This window comes from Falco rusticolus, chromosome 9 (genome assembly GCF_015220075.1).
Source record: "Falco rusticolus isolate bFalRus1 chromosome 9, bFalRus1.pri, whole genome shotgun sequence".
Lineage (NCBI taxonomy): Eukaryota > Metazoa > Chordata > Aves > Falconiformes > Falconidae > Falco > Falco rusticolus.
This window is the reverse complement of record NC_051195.1, coordinates 40410655-40429759: the sequence shown is the minus strand read 5'-3', so window position 1 is coordinate 40429759 and position 19105 is coordinate 40410655. Positions and strand designations below refer to the sequence as shown.

General features: G+C 48.0%; 1 protein-coding gene across 7 annotated transcripts; it reads left to right on the top strand.

Moving 5' to 3' along the window:
• Window positions 1-126: 126 nt before the first annotated feature.
• On the top strand, window positions 127-18437 carry MIGA2 (mitoguardin 2). Of its 7 annotated transcripts, none has more exons than XM_037401176.1 (16): window positions 127-248; window positions 1372-1614; window positions 2280-2493; window positions 3426-3538; window positions 5838-5955; window positions 6525-6664; window positions 8198-8315; window positions 8499-8599; window positions 9084-9199; window positions 9615-9687; window positions 10326-10412; window positions 11071-11169; window positions 11401-11535; window positions 12300-12353; window positions 13523-13639; window positions 13989-14386. In XM_037401176.1, the coding sequence occupies exons 2-16, from the start codon at window positions 1519-1521 to the stop codon at window positions 14244-14246; spliced, it is 1839 nt and encodes a 612-aa protein (XP_037257073.1). In that variant the 5' UTR covers window positions 127-248; window positions 1372-1518; the 3' UTR covers window positions 14247-14386. The 7 variants fall into 7 exon arrangements, with proteins under 7 accessions (XP_037257073.1, XP_037257074.1, XP_037257072.1 ...); XM_037401177.1 differs by having other exon boundaries at window positions 2265-2475; XM_037401175.1 differs by having other exon boundaries at window positions 2265-2493; window positions 8201-8315.
• The last annotated feature ends 668 nt before the right edge of the window (window positions 18438-19105 follow it).

Here is a 19105-nt window from a genome sequence, read left to right as displayed (position 1 = left end):
CGCGGCTCAGCCGCACTTGCCGCCGCAGCCTCGACCCAGGCCCGGGGGTGCGCTCTGATTGGTGCGCCGGCAGGCAGCTCGCCGTTCTTATTGGCTAGAGGGGGGCCGAGGGGGCGGTAATCGGCGGCGGGCTCCGCCCCCGCGCAGGGTAGGCTGCGGCGCGAGGGAAGGAGACGCTGCCCTTCCGCGGCCATGGCGCGACGCGCGGGGAGAGGGCGCCGCGCGGGGCCGCGCGCTCCCCCGCCACGGTAAGTGGTGCCGACCGCGCTCCTGGCGGGGGCCGGGCCCGGCAGGCCGCACCATCGCCGGTGGGGGGAGGGAACGGGGACCCCCGGGTGGAACCGGGCCTGCCGGGGGGGGGGGCGCTCGCTGGGGCGCAGAGGGTCTGGGACCCGCCCCGGGATACAGGGCTGCGGGAGGCCTGCGGGCGCCTGGGATGCGGGTGGTGCCCCAGGATGCGCGGGCGCAGCGGGCCCGGGGGATGCGAGGGGCCTGGAGGAGCGCGGGGGGCCCAGCGAGCCTCGTTCGCGGGGCCGCAGCTCGCCGCAGTGCCGGTGCGGGGCGCCCCCTGCGCGGGGCCTGCCTGGGTGGGAGCCTGGCCCCCGCGGCCTGGGCTGCCGGCCCGCTCCCGGTGACCCCCGACGGGGCCCGTGCCCGCGGTGTCTCGCCCTTTGCTCTCCGCGTCTCAGCTCTGGCCCGGACGCCGCGTTTCCCCCTGCGGGGAGCGCCCGGCCCCGGCCCCGCAGCGCTCGGGCCCTGTCGGGAGGCGGCTGCGGGGGACGCCGGGGTCCGGAGCCGGATCAGTGCGGGGCCGAAGGCTCCGCAACTTCATGGTGTTGAAAAAGCGACCCCCCGCCCTGGTTCCGATCCGTTCTGGTGTAGCTCTGCCCCACCGCAGAGCCGTGCCCCCTCCCCAGCTCTAGCGCGGCCAGCAAAGCCCTGCCGCGTCCTGGGCAAACACCCTTTTGAGTTTTGAGCTCTTGAGCCGGCCTGCAATGCACAGAACACTGTGTGAAAGCCGAGTTTTGACAATGAAAGCATACACGTGGTTATTTGCAATAATTTTTTTTTATATGGGGACTGCAAACAAAATCCCTCTGACCATGTGCAGCCAGTTCTGGTGCATGTAGAAATCTCTGGCAGCTGTCGAGTCCAAGGATGTGGCCACTGTAGAGCAGGCTGGGGATCTGCCCCTGTGGTTGGTCGGGCAAGCAAAAAAATTGCTGCTTGGTGAGAAGATGCTTTAGATCCGCTTGGCTCTAGCAACATTGCTGCTCCGAGTGACCTGGTGTGTGGTTTGTGAAGTACACTACAAGGAGGTGCAGGCTGTGTGTTCCCTTCCCTTGCCTGATTTTTCTCCTTTCCCTGCAGGAGGAAGGTTGCTGGATGAAAGCTGACCCCAGGACTCCGAGCCAGATATCAAAGAAAAGCTGGATTTCTTTGTGAGCAGCTCACACAGCATCTGCAAGTGCCCTTCCCCATCGTGGCTTCCAGAGGTGCCGAGATCCTTGTGCAGATATGGCATTTAGAAGGACAGAGGGAATGTCCATCATCCAGGCCTTGGCAATGACTGTGGCAGAGATCCCTGTGTTTGTTTACACAACTTTTGGGCAGGTACAAGAAACAGGAAGGGCTTTTCTTCATGTTCTTTGGGTTTTCTCTTCAGAGGTTGCCTGTGTTAGTTGTGAGGGACAGAGGTGTAATGGGGTGATGCTGGGGGACCTGGGCAGTTTACGGGTTTGTGAGAAGTGCGTGGAGAGTTTGGGGTGGTGGAAGAGAACTGCTCAGGGTGGGCTTGGAGAGGGGAGCGAAGGGCTTCCCCCATCCCTCCCTGGGAGAACACCCAGGTTCAACCTTGTTCTTCATCAAAGGCACTAAAATAATACTTTTATTTTAAAGAAGAGTAATTTATTTCCCACTTGTAGTAATATAGCACCTGGGGTGACAAAGCTTAGATACATACCAGGGTTTTAGAGGTGAGCTTGGGTAGCCTGGGCTGCATTTGGTACAGGCTGTGTGCAAATTTTGCAGTGTGTTTTGGTAATGAGGATTGAGACCAAGTTCTCCAGGTTCTGTCAAAATGATGCTCCCCAGTTTCTCGACTGGTAAGTCCTAGTTGTGTAGCAGGAGCTGAAGGAGCTGAGATTTGTGGGTGGGAGGGGAAATGCCAAGGTGTCTTCTGTTTGAGGCTGCTTTTTTTTAAAAAAAAAGGGTGGTGGAGTTGTTTTTTCATTGTTGCTCTTCCGTATCTTTTGTGTTTAAAGTCTGTCTTCTCTCAGCTGCGGCTCTCTCCAGGCCTGCGTAAGGTGCTGTTTGCTACAGCTCTTGGGACAGTTGCATTGGCTCTTGCAGCTCATCAGTTGAAGCGTCGTCGTCGTCGAAAGAAGCAGATCGCTCCAGAGAAGTGTGGCTTTAAGCCTGGAGGGATCACAGTGCCCATCTTGCCAACCAGAAGGGTCTCTTCTGTGAAGAAAGGTTGGCCTTGCAAAAAAGGAAAGTCCCAAAAGCCTTTTGTGAGGGAGCAAAGAGGGTGTACAGGGAACGAGGGGAAGTTCCTGACAGCCGAGGGGAGAGGAAAGCAATGCCATTTGTGTGGTGCGTTGATGCAGAATGAAATTAGAAGCCTGAAGCACACTGCCATGAACACAGGGTTAGCGGAGGAAAGGGAGAGACCCTGAGCTCAAAGCCCTTGTGAGAAAAAACTGACACTGAGGTTTTCACATAAGGTTTGCAGTTCCCTTTCCCCTTCCTACAGAAGGACTGTGGACCCGTTATGCCATGCTTCCTCTGACGATAATGACCCGGGGCACACAGTGACCTGATTGCGTATTGATCTTGGCAATGCCGATATGGTGCCTGACCCAGGGGTCCCATGTACAGCCACGTCGGTGAGCTTGGGCTGTCAGGAGAGGGTGGCCTGGGCCAAGCTGGGGACTTGGGAGTGTCCATCCAGCTCTGCGGTGGCTCTTGCACCTTGGCCAGCTTCTTCATCTGGTTGTATTGCTTTTTGGGGTAAGACTGACCCAGGTCCTCAGCAAAGCATTCTAGGGATTAAGCATTTGTTTTGTGAAACGTATGAAAATCTTTTAAGTGTTTTTAATAATAACCAGGGGAGTGATGTCAGTGCTCTGCCTGGCCTGAGGGAAGCTGGAGGAGTTTCTTCTTGATGCTTTTCACTTGCCTCCTGCCATCCATGAGTGGTGGATAAATATTCATTCCTCAGTCTCAGGTCCCCACTGATACCAGCTTTCTTAGTGTCTCGGAGCAAAAGAGAGCATACAGCAGATCTGTGACTTATGTCTCAGTATTGGATGCTGCTTTGCCCGTTTGCCATCACACTTGACAGGGTGACCTTCTCCTCCCTATTCACAGCTACAATGAACTGGGCCTAAAATCCTGTTTTTGTATGACCTTCCCAACTGCAGGATACTCCAGCAAGAGAGTCCAGAGTCCTGGCAGCAAAAGCAATGACACGCTCAGTGGGATTTCCTCCATCGAGCCCAGCAAACATTCCAGTTCCTCCCACAGCCTCGGCTCGGTAAGGACCTTCTCAGCTGGGCTGGGAGAAGCAGGGCTGGGGTATGTGAGTGCACTTACCTGTAACAAGATCACCAAGTCCTTGGGCTTATGCTGCCCAATGGATAATGCCAGAGCTTTTGGAGCAGAACAGGTTACAGCATAATTGTAGGGTGTGTTCTGTTATTAACCTTACCATGACTGGAGTTGCCTGTGTGAAATCAGAGCGGCATTTTCCAGTGGCCATGAGCCCCAGGGTACATCCTACTTTGGCCAGCAAGGGGCTGCAGGAGGCACTTGTGTGTGGGACATGGCTGTGATTCCTCAGGGCTCTCTGTGACCCCCCTCAAGGAGCGAGGCTGGCTGTTGCTGGGTCTCACAGTAATGGGGAGCTTGTTTGCTTCCCTCCGTGGTAGGGGTTTGGGTGGCCCAGCAGCCCCTGTGCCAGTACAACCATCTTGTGCTGGGGCTGCTCCTAGGTTGTTAAAAGCGCATTAACTACCAAAACCTGGTAGCTCTGCTCAGGAAACAGTGCAGTTTGAGAACATGGCCTAGCCATTCTACTTCCTCCAAAGCCAAAAGCAGCCTGTAAATACAGGTAATTCAGGCTTAACCAGCAGCAGAAGTCATCACTGCTTTTATCCGCCTCTTGTGAGACCAAATGCAGAAGCACTGGGCTGCTTTTGTGGCTTCAAGACATCTTTTACATCCCTGTTGCTCAAAGCCTCACGTGCTGCTGTTGGAGCAGTAGGTGGCACAAGCAAACCTCTGGAGCTTGGTGAACAGCACCTTGCTGCAAAACACCCTCTTGGCATCACCCACCTGGGCTCGGTGGCTGCTCAGCCATGCTGGGGCAAGAAGAGGGGAAAATCACCCCTCCGAAGGGAGCTGTCGGCCACCAGCACCTTACAGTACGCACAGGCATTGCTGTATTTTGGCTTGTCCTGTACAGCTAAACCACCAGAAAGTTGCCAAAAATCTGTGCCGGACAAAGTGTGTCTCCAGCAGGCGGCAGTGCCGGCACGGCGCTGGGCGTGCAGCCTGCACCAGTATCACTCCCCTGGGGTAACTGGGATGTGAGGGCATGGGTCACTGAGAGGACTGAGCTGTGCCCAGCTCTGGCCTCCCTCCCCCTGCAGCCACTCTCGCGTCCGTTTAACTCCTGTGTGCCTTCTCCCTTCCCACAGATGCTGTCTGGGTTTTGTGTTGCTAAAGTCTGTTTCTCTTTAGACAAACTAAATTCTTTTTTCCACTGCTGGTGCATGGGTGGGGTCTGTTCCTGTACCCCCTTCATTGTGTGGGAGCTGATCATCTGTGATGCTGTACTCATTGCTTTCACGTTACTCGATGGAAAAACAGCTCATCCTTTGCACAGCTGCAGCTTCTGCCGGCATGCTCTGCTGCTTTCTGGGGCTCTTCTTTGCCATCCAGTAAATAAGTCAGCAGCAGTGCACTGATTTGCAGTTCTGGATCTCAAGGTGATTTATTAACACTCCACAGACATTAATCAATGGAGGCAGGGCAAGAATTCATCTGTCAGATGATTACTGTAGCTTTTTTCTGCTATCATGCTCACATTTGGTCATCTTTCTCTAAGCCGTGTGGAAACACTGGTCATTGATAGTGTTTGAGCCCAGTGCTTTACTGGGTCAGACTTTAGAAAACATTTATGCACTAGTGTGAAATTGCAGAAAGCTGAGTTTGCTGTGCGGATCACAGTGCTCAGCCCTCCCAGGAGAAGGTTTGGTTACAAAGAGAAGAGCAAGGATCCCCCTGGTCAAAGCCCTCAGCTGTATTTTTGCTGGTAATCTGTTCGTTTGTTTGGACTGTGGTCGCTCCCCTCTGACTTAGTGGTTTTGTATGGACAGCTGGGGCTGACGTGAACTTTCTATCAAAATCCTTGTGCTTTTGTAGAGGTTACTTTGGAGTTTTCTTGGGCTGTCGCCTCCATCCGTGCTCACCATTGTACAGCTTGCCGTTTCCTAACAAAGCTTCGGTGTAAATTGGTTGGGAAGATATTTCCCACACAACTTTCTGTGCTCTCAAAGGTGACGCTGCGGTGTGGGGTGGAGGAGGGGAGGACTTGTCACCTTGCCTTCCCTCTCAGCACTGTGGCTCTTGGCAGTTAACAGTGTAGTGTGAACCCAAGCGGGAGGGAGCCGGTAACCCTGGAGACCTTCCCCTTCCCAGGTGCGGGAGTACCGGTACCGGGAAGTGGCTTATTGTTGAAATGTAACTGGTGATGGTGTTTGTGTGGTCTTAGCATTGCTACCCTTGGAGAGAATTCAAAAGGCATTTGCTGCTTTGCTCCCTTCCTGCAGATGGTAGCAGTCAACTCCTCAAGTCCTACACCAGCATCGGCAGGGGTGTGGGAGGCCCAGGCAATGGGAGATGCTGGAGCCATTGCTGATTCCAGTGCAGAAAGCCTTTATGTTCAAGGTAAACAAGCACGGGAGGAACATTGCCCAGGGGAGGGGGGCACAGTTTATCATTGAGAGAGCAAAAAGAGGGTGTAAATTGAGATAGAGCATCAGTAGTCAGTGTAGAGCTCTAACAGGAAGCTCTCTCCCGTGCTCAACTTAAAACTCAGTCACTTGTTAGTTATAAAAATCCCATCTTCTCCTGAAGAAACATTTCTCTGTTTTCTCAGTGAATGATTTACTTCCAAAATACTGTTCTTTGACCAGCAGGCTCACCTTGTGCAGAGAATAGTATTTTGGAAGTAACACGGCTGATGTTTTAACCAGCTTGGGGAGGTTCTCAGTAACTTCTAATCCAAATTAAACCATATTTAAAAGGGAAAGAAATATTACATTACCTATTAGTCTATATATTAATGTTTTTATGTATATTACATATTCATTCATATAAGAAAGTATTATTTCTTAGCAGTTGGAGAGAGGCTTCCTTCTTTGGTGGATTATCTGAGTGAGGAAGGACTCGTGCTGTGTCGCTTTGCTTCTAAGTGGCCTGGGACTCTCACAGCTTGTATTTGTTTGCATTGCCAGGCATGGAGCTGTTTGAGGAGGCCCTGCAGAAGTGGGAGCAGGCACTGACCATCAGGCAGAGGGACAGTACTAGTACCAGCACCCCCATGCCCTGGGACAGCAAGAAACAGCAAGAGAGCATGTCTGAGAGCATCCCAGAGGTGAGTGCCCACTTTTTCCTTGCATTTGCCAGCTGGGGAACATGCTGGAAGGCCAGCCCTGGTGCTGGGAGCAGTAATAAGTAAAAGGTTAAAAGAAGAGCAAATTAAGGGCAGAGTTGGGCCAGACTCTGTTTAAGAGCTGTCTGTATCTGCCGCTTCCTTATGCAACGTGAGTGGGTGTTTTTAATTTCTTTTTCTTGTTAATAAGTCTCACCCCCTCATTCCCCAGCTTTTCTATTCACCTTCCAGCATCATGTCAGTCACTGTCATGCAAGTCCTCCAGTAGCAGAGACTGCGGTAGGAAAAGGCTGTAACGAATGCAGCACCAGAGAGGAGGAAATAGCTTTTTGCCTGGCAGTGTTGTCTGTAACTCTTAACACGTTCAAAAGTGGAGATCTTCATGGCTGCTATCGCTTCCTAGGAAGCTGGGTGGAGAAACAGAGGCCAGCTGCCTGTGTATATTAGTGAGTAAAGCAAAGCAGTAACTCAGTAGGAGTGAAGCATGCCCCTGCTCACTGAGCTCACTTGCACTCACCCTGGAAGGGCAGGGACTTGTGTCACTCGTTCAGCATATACAGCTACAGAAACCACTATTTTGGGACAATGCCTGCTGTCTTGGACTTGAGGACTATGCAGGGAAGACTTCTGATAAGAGGAGATCTGAACTAGAGTGGCTCAGTGACAGCCACAAAGCTTAAAAGAGCAGTTGTAGCTCAGGGCTGTGAAAGGCGCTAAACTCCCAGCTCTCCAGGAGTTCTCACTGGCAGAAAGGGCTCCCAGCTGTTCATAAACAGGGCCTGCTGTAGTAAGTATGTGGGATATCTGTCTTTTGTGCTGGGCAATATTTAAACAAATCTGGATTTGCATGTTGTTGTCTCTCCTTGGAAAGTCCCACAGTATTTCTAAAACTGACTTAAAACCAGTTGATTCTTTATCAAAATAGATTTCATGCTTCTTATTAATGCTTTTGTCTTTTGGGTGAGATACGCAGACACAGGGGTGTGAAGGCAAGATTTTGTATAAGTCTAATTTTTCTCCCTGACTTTTTTCTTCCTATCCTCCTGTGCTGCTTATAGAAAACTTTGCTTGTGCCCAGCATCTTAATCCAAGGACTCTTACTCTGTTGTCCAGTTCTGGACACTCTGTTGTATTCAACACAGGTTTTCTGATGTGATTCTCTCCTGAAATTAGGCACAAGTCAGGAGAATTAAGTGATCTGTAACTCATTAAAATACCATTTTTTCTGGATGGCAGGCTAAAGTTCTTAAGTTCGTTCTTCCCTTTTTTAACAGGGGGAAAAAAAATTGTTAAGCTAAAGAGCCAGAGGGTTTGAACTGGCTATGTAGAAGCTTCCCTACCCGTGTATTATTAGCTGCATTGTAGGATTAATGAGTCCTCTCTTTTTTTTTTTTCTTAATCATTTAATCTGCAAACTGTAAATCCCATTTTACTGAAAATTTCCTTCCATATTTGTGCTGTCGATCTGTCTCTGCCCAGCTGGCTAACTAAGAGTGGCATTTCTGTATGTTCAAGGAGGAGTCCCAGAAAAGGGAGTTTGCAGAGAAGCTGGAGTCCCTCTTGCACCGAGCCTACCACCTCCAGGAAGAGTTCGGGTCTTCGCTTCCATCAGACAGCATGCTGCTGGATCTGGGTATGGGAGCTGGGTTAGAGATGCATTAAAATACCAGTTTCCTGTCTAGTTTTTTTGTCTTTTCTGTAAGCTGGAGTGACAAAGTGGTGTTTGTGGGGGTGGGGGAGAGAGAGTGAGCACAGGAGCTAAGAGGAATGGTAGTCCATAAACTCCCAACACATGGAGCTTCTTCCTCTCCTCCAGAGAAGACTTTAATGCTTCCACTGACGGATGGGTCATTGCGGCTTCGGACAGATGATGAAGACAGCTCAATTTCCGAAGAGTCTTTCTTCTCTGCAGCAGAGGTGACTTAAATTTCAGCTGTGTGTCACAGTCCAGCTGCTTGCAGGGGAGCCACAAAGGCGGTGGAGCCAAACACGTCTTGGTAGAGGAAGATGATAAAACATGGGGCAACAACCCCAACCTAGGAGGTTCATGATGGATATTAAGAAAAGCTTTTTAATTAAGGGCATGGTGCAGCCCTTTCCAACCAGCATTTCCACCTCATCTTCCTACCTACTGTAGAAAACGTGCCGTAACAGCTAGGAAAGTACTGTAAATCTGATGTGGTGTGGCTTTGTTGTATAAATTTTAGGGGATATTGAGTTGTCTCAGAGCTGAGACAGCTTTGAAACTGTGGGAAAAGTAATGTCTTTGCATGAAATAATGGGCACTGACAAAAGGGTGCTAGCTGAAGAAGGCATATCTTGCTTGTGTGCAGTCTCTGAGTATTTGCAAACATTTAACAAGATCATTTTGTTCTTCCCATGTCTCTTGCCACCTCTACAGCTCTTTGACTCTCTCCACTTTGAGGACATACCATTCCACCTCTCTAAGCCCGTAGCAGCATATGAAGAAGCTCTGCAGTTAGTGAAAGAAGGGAAGGTTGCATGCCGGACACTGAGGTGAAGTGCCAGCTGGAGTTGTGGGTCCTTGTGTCGCGGCTCTTTTGAGCAGCCCTATAACCAGAATAACCCTTTGGGGCTGGAAGCTCTTAGCATCCTTCCTGCTGGTTTGGACTTCCCAGGGAACTAGCCCCATATTTTAGGACGCAGATGTTAAGAAAGGGCAATGGTCCGGGGAAATTAATAATGGGAAATGTGACTGTCCTGAGGCTGGCTGGTGTAGTCCTGTGCTGTAACAGCCTTTGCAGAGATGCTCTGGTGCCCCAGGGAGCTGTACAAAGGGAACGCAGTTGTTACTTTCTCCTAGGCACAGACAGGGATTTTTTTTTTTCTCTTTTTTTAGGTGACCATAGTTGGTAGAAACACAGACATGAGGAGAGCTGAAATTTATTCAGTTCTTCCCCTTTCCCTCTAGGACAGAGCTTCTTGGCTGCTACAGCGACCAGGATTTCCTTGCGAAGCTGCATTGCATCAGGCAGGCCTTCCAGGTGAGAGCAGCTCGAGGCTCTTGGGCTCCTGCGGTACGTTGCTGCCAGCAGCACATTCTCCTCCACCAGCACAGAGAAGTCTCAGCCTCTCTAGAGCAAGTAAAAGCAGCAGCAGCCCAAGCTCCCCTTGCTTAACTCTGTAATCCCATCCTGATCAATTTGATTAGGAGAGTAAGTAGATCCCCTGGTCCCTGTGCCCAGCTTGGGTGGTGGTTCCATGGCTGCTGATGCTGATTTAGTTCAGGGAAGTTAAAGTTTAGAAATTTCAGAGCTGCCCAGAAGCTGGTACTCCCACTTAAGGCTGGAGTCAAACCTCTGAGATACGGGAGCAAGTTTTCCTTCTCCTTAACCACAGTCCTTTTCCTGGCAATGTGAGTCTAGAGCCTGAACAGCAGCTTTTGTGCCCTGGCCCCACTCCCAGCCTGTGGCTCCATTCTTGTCACTTCCAGTCTTTCAGCCTAATTTTGAACTTGCTTCCTGGAGACATAAGTTTTGTTTCTAGACTCCAGCTTATTGAAGGTTAATGATACTGGTGTATGCAGCATTGCAGTGCTTTGTGTCTTGTCCTTTTTTTCTCCCAAGTCAGAATTTGTGTGGGCGTAGGCACTCACAGGAGACTTCTTGTGTTCCCTTTGCAGGAGCTGCTGGAGGATGAAAGCAATCAACTGTTTTTTGGGGAGGTTGGGAAGCAAATGGTGATAGGACTGATGACAAAGGCTGAAAAGGTAGGAAGTTTATATAACAACTAAGCTGTGTCTTGAGTACAGGGACACTTGTTCCTCCATCCTGACCCAGAGTTTGTCCAGTGTGTTGGAAGAAGAAAACTGCATCTGTGTGCTGGTGACTATTGTGAGAAATAAACCACCTGTGTTTTTAATCTTGCTTAACCAAATTCTCTTGAAAGCCTCTCTGTGCATCTCCTGTCCACAGTTTTGATGCTGTGCTTCATGGGAGCAAACAGAGGGTACAGGCTGTGCATCAGTGACAGCATCATCTCAAGGAATGTAGGAAAGGGAAAGGATAATTAAACCTTTGCATCAGTTCTCAGATCACTGACTTAATCAGGGGATGACCAATGACTAGATGGAGATTGTTGCTTGCACAGCGTTAGACCCTCAGTGGCTTACTGTGTGTACGGGTGTCTCTGCTCCACTTTCTTCAAGGAAGTGGCTGATGTAGGTGCTTTGAGTCACAGCTGAGCCTAGGGTGATCCATGTCTCCCAGAAATAAATTGTCTCTGCACAAAGAGTGTTTTAGCTAAAAACTTCACCCAGTCACATGCATTGATGTTGATGTTAGCTCAAAATAGAGCAGTCAAACTTTAGTGAAATATGCCCACAGCTGTTGTACCTCCTGAAGTGTTTTGTTTCTCTGCCCTCCCAGAATCCCAAAGCTTTTCTGGAAAGCTACGAGGAGATGCTGCATTATGCACTGAAGCAGGAGACCTGGCCGACCACTCAGCAGGAGCTGGAGGGAAGAGGGGTTGGTAAAGACATTATCTCCACAAAGTTGCAGAGGAGTTGGAGGATAATGGATATGTAGGAATGGCCCAGGAGTGAAAGAACTGCCACTGATATACTATTACATTGCGTACTTCAGCTTGTTACATTTTGTTGCTTCAAACCAAAAGAGTAAAGTCCATGGCTTTTTTTTTTGTTGTTTTTTTTTTTAAAAAAACTTGTTCCCTTTACAGACTGGTCTGCTTTCTGACAGGTGGTGTGCATGAGTTTCTTTGATATTGTGCTGGACTTCATCCTCATGGATGCTTTTGAGGATCTGGAGAACCCACCCTCCTCCGTGCTAGCTGTGCTACGCAACCGCTGGCTCTCCGACAGCTTCAAGGAGACGGTGCGTTAAATGAGGAGTCCTTGTGCAGAGCGCGAGATCACAGTGCCGAGGCTAGGAAAGAGAATAACCTCAGGTGTCTGGGCTGAGCTGAATTTTCTCTTTAGAAATACCACACTTTCTGAAGCTCTAAACAGCAATCTTCTGGTTACATGTAAATTGTTTACAGAAAAGCTTTGCTTATTTTGGAGGCGTCTGGCTGGCTTCAGTAGAATTATTTCCCTAGCAACCTGTATCAGTGATGCCATGCAAATGTTAAAAGATGACATTCATTTAGTGAATGATAGTAAGAGGATCAAAATGTAGGGAAAAACATGTGTGTGTTTCTGCACCTAGCCATTCATTCTGGTGGTACCTCAGCAGACACCGAGGCTAAAGTAGCAGTGCTTTCCTCTAGTCCTGGTCCCCACCTGCGTATTTAAGACTGTTAAGTTTCATAGACTGAGAAGAAGATGGTTGGGAAGCACCTTCTAACAGTGGTCTGCTTAGAGTCTGCATTCTGGGGTGTTTGGCAACTGTGCCAGATCATACTAGCAATCTTCAAAAACACCAGCTTTTCTGGAATGGATCTGGAATGGCTAAGCTGCTTCCAGTTTGCTTTGATTTTGTCACTAATTTTAGAGTTGCTGGCACAAAAGGCCCACTGCTTTGATATTTTGGTGGCAATGTCTTGGTAAACTGGGTTTGGGTATTTTTTGGTTGGTTTGTGAGGTTTTTTTACTGATGTTACTGTGCAGTAACTGATGGTCTCTCTCTGTTAATTGTAGGCTCTAGCAACTGCTTGCTGGTCAGTTCTGAAAGCAAAAAGGAGGCTTCTGATGGTAAGCAAAATTAATTAAAAGGGAGAGAATCTGATGTATTTGAAGCTGAAAAGCTGATGCCTAGATCTTGACAAAATACAAAACCTAGGTGGTGTAAGACTGAAATGAATCACATTCTTCGTGATGCCTTAGAGCACTGGGGTCCTGCTGTCATTGCTCCAGTGCCATGCCAGTATTTTACTGAACCAGTCTGAGTCTGTTCTCCTTTTTTCTTGATGTGAGGATTCAAACGACAACGTTACCTGTCTGGTATTCCCTCTCTGCTTGCAGTACTGTAGGAACGCTCACAGACAGCGAGCAACAAGGGGCTGCTCCTGAACTGTAGTTTCCCTGCTGGCAGTGCAATGAATGGCTCACACGTTTCTCTGCTTCCCAGCGCCGATTGCTGACTCACTATTACAGGGGTCCTCAAACTACGGCCCATGGGCAGGATACGGCCCCCCAGGGTCCTCAATCCAGCCCCCCGTATTTACAGACCCCCCTGCCCCTCCCCCGCTGGGGGTTGGGGGGGGAACCAAGCAGCCGCAGATGACTGCCTGCCACTTCATCCGTGCCGGCCCCCTGGTTAAAAAGTTTGAGGACCCCTGCTATTACTTGGTCCATTTCCCTTAAATCTGTAGCTAGTATTTCTAAAGTATCACAGCAGATGAGTTCATGGACCTGGGGAACAGGAAGCTGCAACTTTACCAGCCCTGTTCTGCCACAGGGTCTGTGGCCTCTGGTGAGTTTTCTGCTCCTGTCCCACAGCCAGCTGGTATGACAGGGTTTGCCTCTTGAGGTGGTACAAAGAGAAATGAGAGTGGTGGAAGCTGTATTGGTGCTGTCATGCAGTAGCTCTGTCTTGGATATTTGCATGCCCTTTCCTGGCTCAGTCTGGAGATTATAAGTAGAGCCTATAAAGATGCTCGATGGCTGCCTTTCATGTTTTTTTATTTATTTTCTTCCTGAAATAGCAGTTTAGAAACATGAGGATAGAAAGCTCTAGTCATCCTTCAGGGGCTCTGAACGATAAATGCAATTCTGCAGGAAGAGGTGTTCTTAAAGTAGCTCTAAACTTCAGTTACTGAAGCACGGTGCTTTCTGGCAGGGAATTTGGTAGCTGATACGGAATAAGCTGCTAATTCTGTCTGAAAGTAAAGACCAACCAATTCTTCCCTTCCCTGTGGCAGGTACCAGATGGCTTTATCTCTCATTTCTACTCCGTATCGGAGCATGTCAGTCCTGTTCTAGCCTTTGGTTTTCTGGGGCCCAAGCAGCAATTATCTGAAGTCTGCAGTTTCTTCAAGGTAAGATGGCTTTTCTGTACCTAATCTGTGTGGACCTCCTGTCTTCTGGCTTAAAACTGCAGATGTGTGCTTCTGATGACTGATGTGGCACTAAGAAACTCAGCTCTGTACAAAATCTTTCTAAAAATCACAGGGGTTTGAGATGCAGATTGCTGAATTGTGATTGATAAGAATTCCCAACACAGTTTACCATAGCTGGTAGCAAAAATTTGTGATGAGATCAATTTATACCATCAGTCCTGGAAAAGATTACAGGTGCATATGCTGAAAGAATATCTTGTCTGAGATTACGTGGGGTCTGACAAGTTACATATTTGATTTTAAAGCCTAAATCCTCTTGTTCTTGTAGATAATATCACGAGAAGCTGTGATGGCATTCATTGATGTTTTCATGGATATTGCCATGGCCATCAGCATTGCTTTCCTGACTTCAGGAGCTCTGCTGTCCTGTTACAGAGGCATGAGGGCATCTAGCCACAAAAGTAATACCCAGCCTGAAGCAGATCTTTTCTTGGATGGCAGACATGCAGATTTCTTTGTGGGGTTCTCTCCTTGCTGCATCCAGGTAGCTGGTATTGGTGGGTGGGAGGAGGTCTTCTTACTGTAAACTTTCCTTTTGCCTTTGCAGCACCAGATAGTACAATACCTGAAGGACATGTTTGATTTGGACAACGTGAGATACACAACAGTGCAGTCACTGGCAGAAGACATTTTGCAGCTGTCACGGCGGCGCAGCGAGATCCTCTTGGGATACCTGGGCACCGAGACCTCCCCTGAGATGAATGGCATGCTTCCTGGTGAAAATGAGCCACTGAAGGAACTCATCTGATGTCAGTCAGGGGAGGAAAACAGTTTTGTACAAGGACCTTTTTCCTCCCAAAGATGGATAAAACTACCTGCAATGTGCGGTGGCGGCAGCAAGACTATCGCAACACACAGCAGCCTGGTGGGACCTTCTGCTTTTTGTAGCCAGTAGTGTTTGCTGGGATGGATCCAGGACCACTTGCCAGATTATGGTTTGAATTTCTTCTTTGTTCCACCTTCCTGTTCTACTGTTATTATTATTATTATTGTTATTATTTTTAATGTGTCATATAAACCACAAACTGCCTGGGCCCAGACTTCTACCCAATTCTCTTGAATAGGGCAATATATATACCTGTTTTGCCTGTGTGTTTTCTGGGAAATAACCCCTGATGTTTACGATTGTGTGTGGGAGCAGGAACATCATTGGTAAATTCTCCACTTGACCCCTAGCTTCTCAAGGAGGCTTTGTTTGCTTTGGGATTTTTATCATTGTTCTTCTCTGCTGTGTTTCTGCAGACAATTACTGCTGATTTTTACCTTATGTGCTTTAACGCATGCAATGTGACTGGCAAAGATTTCTTTCCCAGGGAGGAAGATATACTTGTGTAAAGCACTGAAGTAAAATTCAGACTTTTGTAACCAGTCTGAAGCTCTAAGGAAGCTGGTCTGTTCCCACTGTGGTGCTGCTCTTTGCAGGCCAGATGACAGGCTCCCTGCTTAGGAGGTTGCTGAGGTCTATGTCTGCCCCTAAGGCAAGCCAGTGTGAGGAAGAGGTGGATTTGCAACCTGCCTGTGCATGCACAAAGTCTCTTTAACGTCCATCAAAGTGCCTTGCTGTATTTCAGAATGAGCCAGCATCAGTTTTCCCTGGGGAGGAGGTGTGGGGTGTACACAAGCAGAGGGAACCGATACAGGATGGTGCCTTTTCCTATAATGCACAAGTTAGTAAGAGGTATAGATGCTGGATGTGGTGTACGAAAGGGGTTATGTGTACAGATAGCTGGAGGCCTGGGATCAAGCTGCTAGAGAGGAAACAACTCTTCATAGTCTGTCAGTCCTAAGAAACATAGCATAATTTTGGGTATAGATCAGACTTACGTATACATACAACCTTGTAGCACTGGGACGGGCTCTTCTCAGATGATGCGATCCTGACTGCACAGCCAGCACCTGAGATCTGGCTGCTCTGGGACACGTGCAGAGCCGGATACTAGTGCAGGGATAGCAGCAGGGGAGTGCACTGGACTTGAGGCAGTCCTGGCTTTTGTGTGAGGTTTGTGGTGATTTGCCAAGTCCTCTGTGAGTGCAGCGCCACAGGTGAAGGCTGAGGGTCCAGCCTGTGCTTTCTCCTGTCTCAGTCCCAGCCTCAGAATGAGGAGGTCTTCGGGGAGAAGAAAATGAGGACTTTCACAAAAACATGGGCTTTGCTGATTTTCTCCCGACTGATTAGTTATTCCTTGTGTCTGTTCCAGGTAAAAGGCACAAGTCTTACGTAGCCATAGTTTTGCAAGGGGGGAAAAAAAAAGAAAGAATCTGGGAGTTTCCGTATGAGTGGAAAGTCAGTGCATGGGCTTAGAGAATACAAATGTCATCTTTCTTCCTCTTCAGATACCTAATGTGGATTCTGCTGACAGAGGCGGGAAGGAAGTAAGCAGGGAAAAAGTAAACAGGAGGATGTAGAAGTAGATAAATGCTCCTGAGATGCTTGCTAGAGGCTAAGTGCAGAGCATGTAACATCTGTTGCTCGAAGCACATCAGACTGACGTGACTTAGCCTGAAGACCAGCTTAGTGCAATAACCAAGACAGGGCTCAGGCAGAAGTGAGGAGCAGCTGGCCCAAGTGAGGCTGCAGGAGATAAACTGTTGTGGGAAGGATTTAAGAGGCAGCAACTGAAACTAAGAAAAGTCTCTGAGGTGTCCTAGCAGCATGCAGTGAGAGAAGAAACAGAGGATGTTGTTATTAGCCCGACACACCTGCTATAAGTAAACTGTGATTCAAAAGTATGTTAGATTCTGAAAGCAAGTTACTTTGCCAAAACAAATGTTTATAGTGCTTTGTGCTCTTGTATGGCTGGTTTAGAAGAAAGAGTAATTTCAGCAGCTTTGTACAGTGGTTAAAAAGATGCTAAAATGTGAAGATTAATGTAATAATACGGATTGTAATTCTAAACAATCGATGCTGTTAATTTCTCATTTTTAGCGTTGTTTTATTTGTATTTATTTACTACTTTGAGTGTCTTTTGGCCTCAGTGTTTGGGGCAGCCTGCCTGCTTCGTGTACAAGACAGAACCCTGGCTGCTGACTTAGGCCTTTTTGCATGCTTGTGGGAGAGGATACTGAAACGGGGTCCCCATGAAGCGAACACGAACTTGCACTGTCGCTTCTTAAGCTAAGAAATTGTAAATTCCTAATCAATCAAATGGAAGAAAGACAGTCTTATTACAGCTTTACGCTTTTCCTTAGCCCTTATTGCAAATAGGGCATGCTGCCCTCCCAGTGAAGGTAAAGAGGAATCTTCCTTGAGAACATCCGCACCTTATTGAATGTCGAGTTCTTCCCCTCCGTCCACCAACACTAACTTGCTCCTGCACAAGCTGAGGATGTCTGCTGAGACAAACTGACTTTCTCTTTACTGGGGAGGATGTTAAACTTCTCTACGTGCCCCCCGGCTATTTCCTGGCTGCTCTTTCTCCCTCACCAACCCCAGTGTAGCTTGAGAGGAAAGGCAGTAGTGTTTGCGGCCTCTGACACTTCAGACCAGTGGGTCTGGAGGAGCTGGTCTCGCAGAAGCAGCTCTCCCTGACCAGAGGGGTGCTAGTCAGTCACACGCCGCATTCAGCTCCTTTGGGTGCAAACCTGGGCAGGGGCGCGGGCTGCTCCCACCGATCTCATCCGGAGCAGGGCTTGGCCCAAAAGGCAGCCCCCTCATACTCATCTGTTTTGCCAGGTAGAGTAAAAGGTTTTGAGGGAACAACCGCCTGCCCTCTGGCTTCGTAAGAGATGGCTAGCAAATCCTTCTTTCCCCAGCATACCGTGTTTAGCAAAGGAAATTCATCAGTATTAGTAGCAGATGAGATAGGTATTTGGGTAGAACCTCTAGAGACAAGATTATTTGCCTTTTTTATAATGAACCCTTATTCTCAAGAGGTTAAATCATTCTGGGCTGACACTTGCAAGATTTTTTAACACTGATGGGGATTTAAAGTAGCTTAGCAGCTACGAAATAAAATCCTTCAATAGTTTCTGATGCTTAAACAGAATTTCCAATATGCATGACTTTCAGTTTTCATGTGGAGGTTGTTAACAGGCTTCACCAGTGGTTACAGTACATACTCAGCACTTTAGTATGTATGCAGAGACTACACCAAATGGCTCTAGGAGAGTCTTTATGATCTTTAAAGCACAAATACCTTAATAATAATAAAAAAAAGCCCAAGGAAAAATCTGCCTTGTGTCTATGAGATCAGTGTGGCTTTGAAGAGCATGACTTGCGCTGTCTCATACAAGGAGGTGGGAAAGCAGGATTTTATTTACCCCTCTTCAGTACAACATTCCTCTGCCATATCTGGAACTAATGAATGTAAACCTGTGCCTGTTCTTCCTTCGTTTCCTAAAGGTGTAAAAATCTGTTCTTGTTTTGCTTCTTTCTTTTTCTTTTCAGCTTTTTTTTTTTTTTAATCTTTAATCTTAGGATGTGGGCATTACAAGTCAAATAAAACTTCCCTTCATGATTGTGGGTTTTGTTTCTAAATTTCCTGGTGAAACTTGCTAGAATCTCAGTCTTTGGTTTCTGATTTAGGTGACAGTTGTGGTGACACCTCTGGTGCTAGAGTGATGGTATAAAACAAGGTTCACTCTCCCTAGAGTCACAATGCTCAACTTGCAGCAAGTAAACTTAAGGGTTTGGTTTGCATGGGGAGTCTTCCTGATTCCACTGAAAACATGTCTGTAGATTAAGCGGGCTATAAAATAAACAAGACAACTCATTGCACTTTGAGTGTGGTTGAAAACTGTGGGGTTTCATTTTTCAGGTTTTTCTTTTTCTGTGGTGGTGTGATTGTCTTTGGGTGTGGTGTGGGTAGGCTAGCAGGCCGCGATAAACTGATAACAGCAGTCCCAGTGAGGAGCAGAATCTCTTAAACATTGTCCAAGTTCTTATAGCAGATTTACCAGCCTCCCCAAACCATGTGAAAGAAACCCAGGGTACAGACTGTGGGTTGCTATCAGAGATGCCCATCTGCTGAGCAATGCAGGAAACTCATCTTCTCATTCTTCTGAAGCAATTACATTGTGCTTAAATACTTTCATTTTTCAAATGATACAGAAACCAGACTGAATCAGATAGGCTGTTTGTTTCCACAGTGATTAAGATTTCATCCATACGCTTAAAAAATAAACCTCAATTAGCATTAATGCAAACCTGTCATGAACTATGATATATGCAAAAAAGTGTTCAGGAATAGGAAAATTTTTGTCTCGTGCCACACCCTGAACGCTGGTTGAAGGAGTTAAAAGGAATTTATCTTAGTTTCCATGGTGTCAGACTGTATACTCCTTACATCTCCAGAGCTGCTTTGTGCTTTCTTACGCTGAAGGAGCAGAGCAAAGGCTGCTCCGTGTATTGACACTTTTTTCTTATGTGCAGGAAGGAGTGGGTGA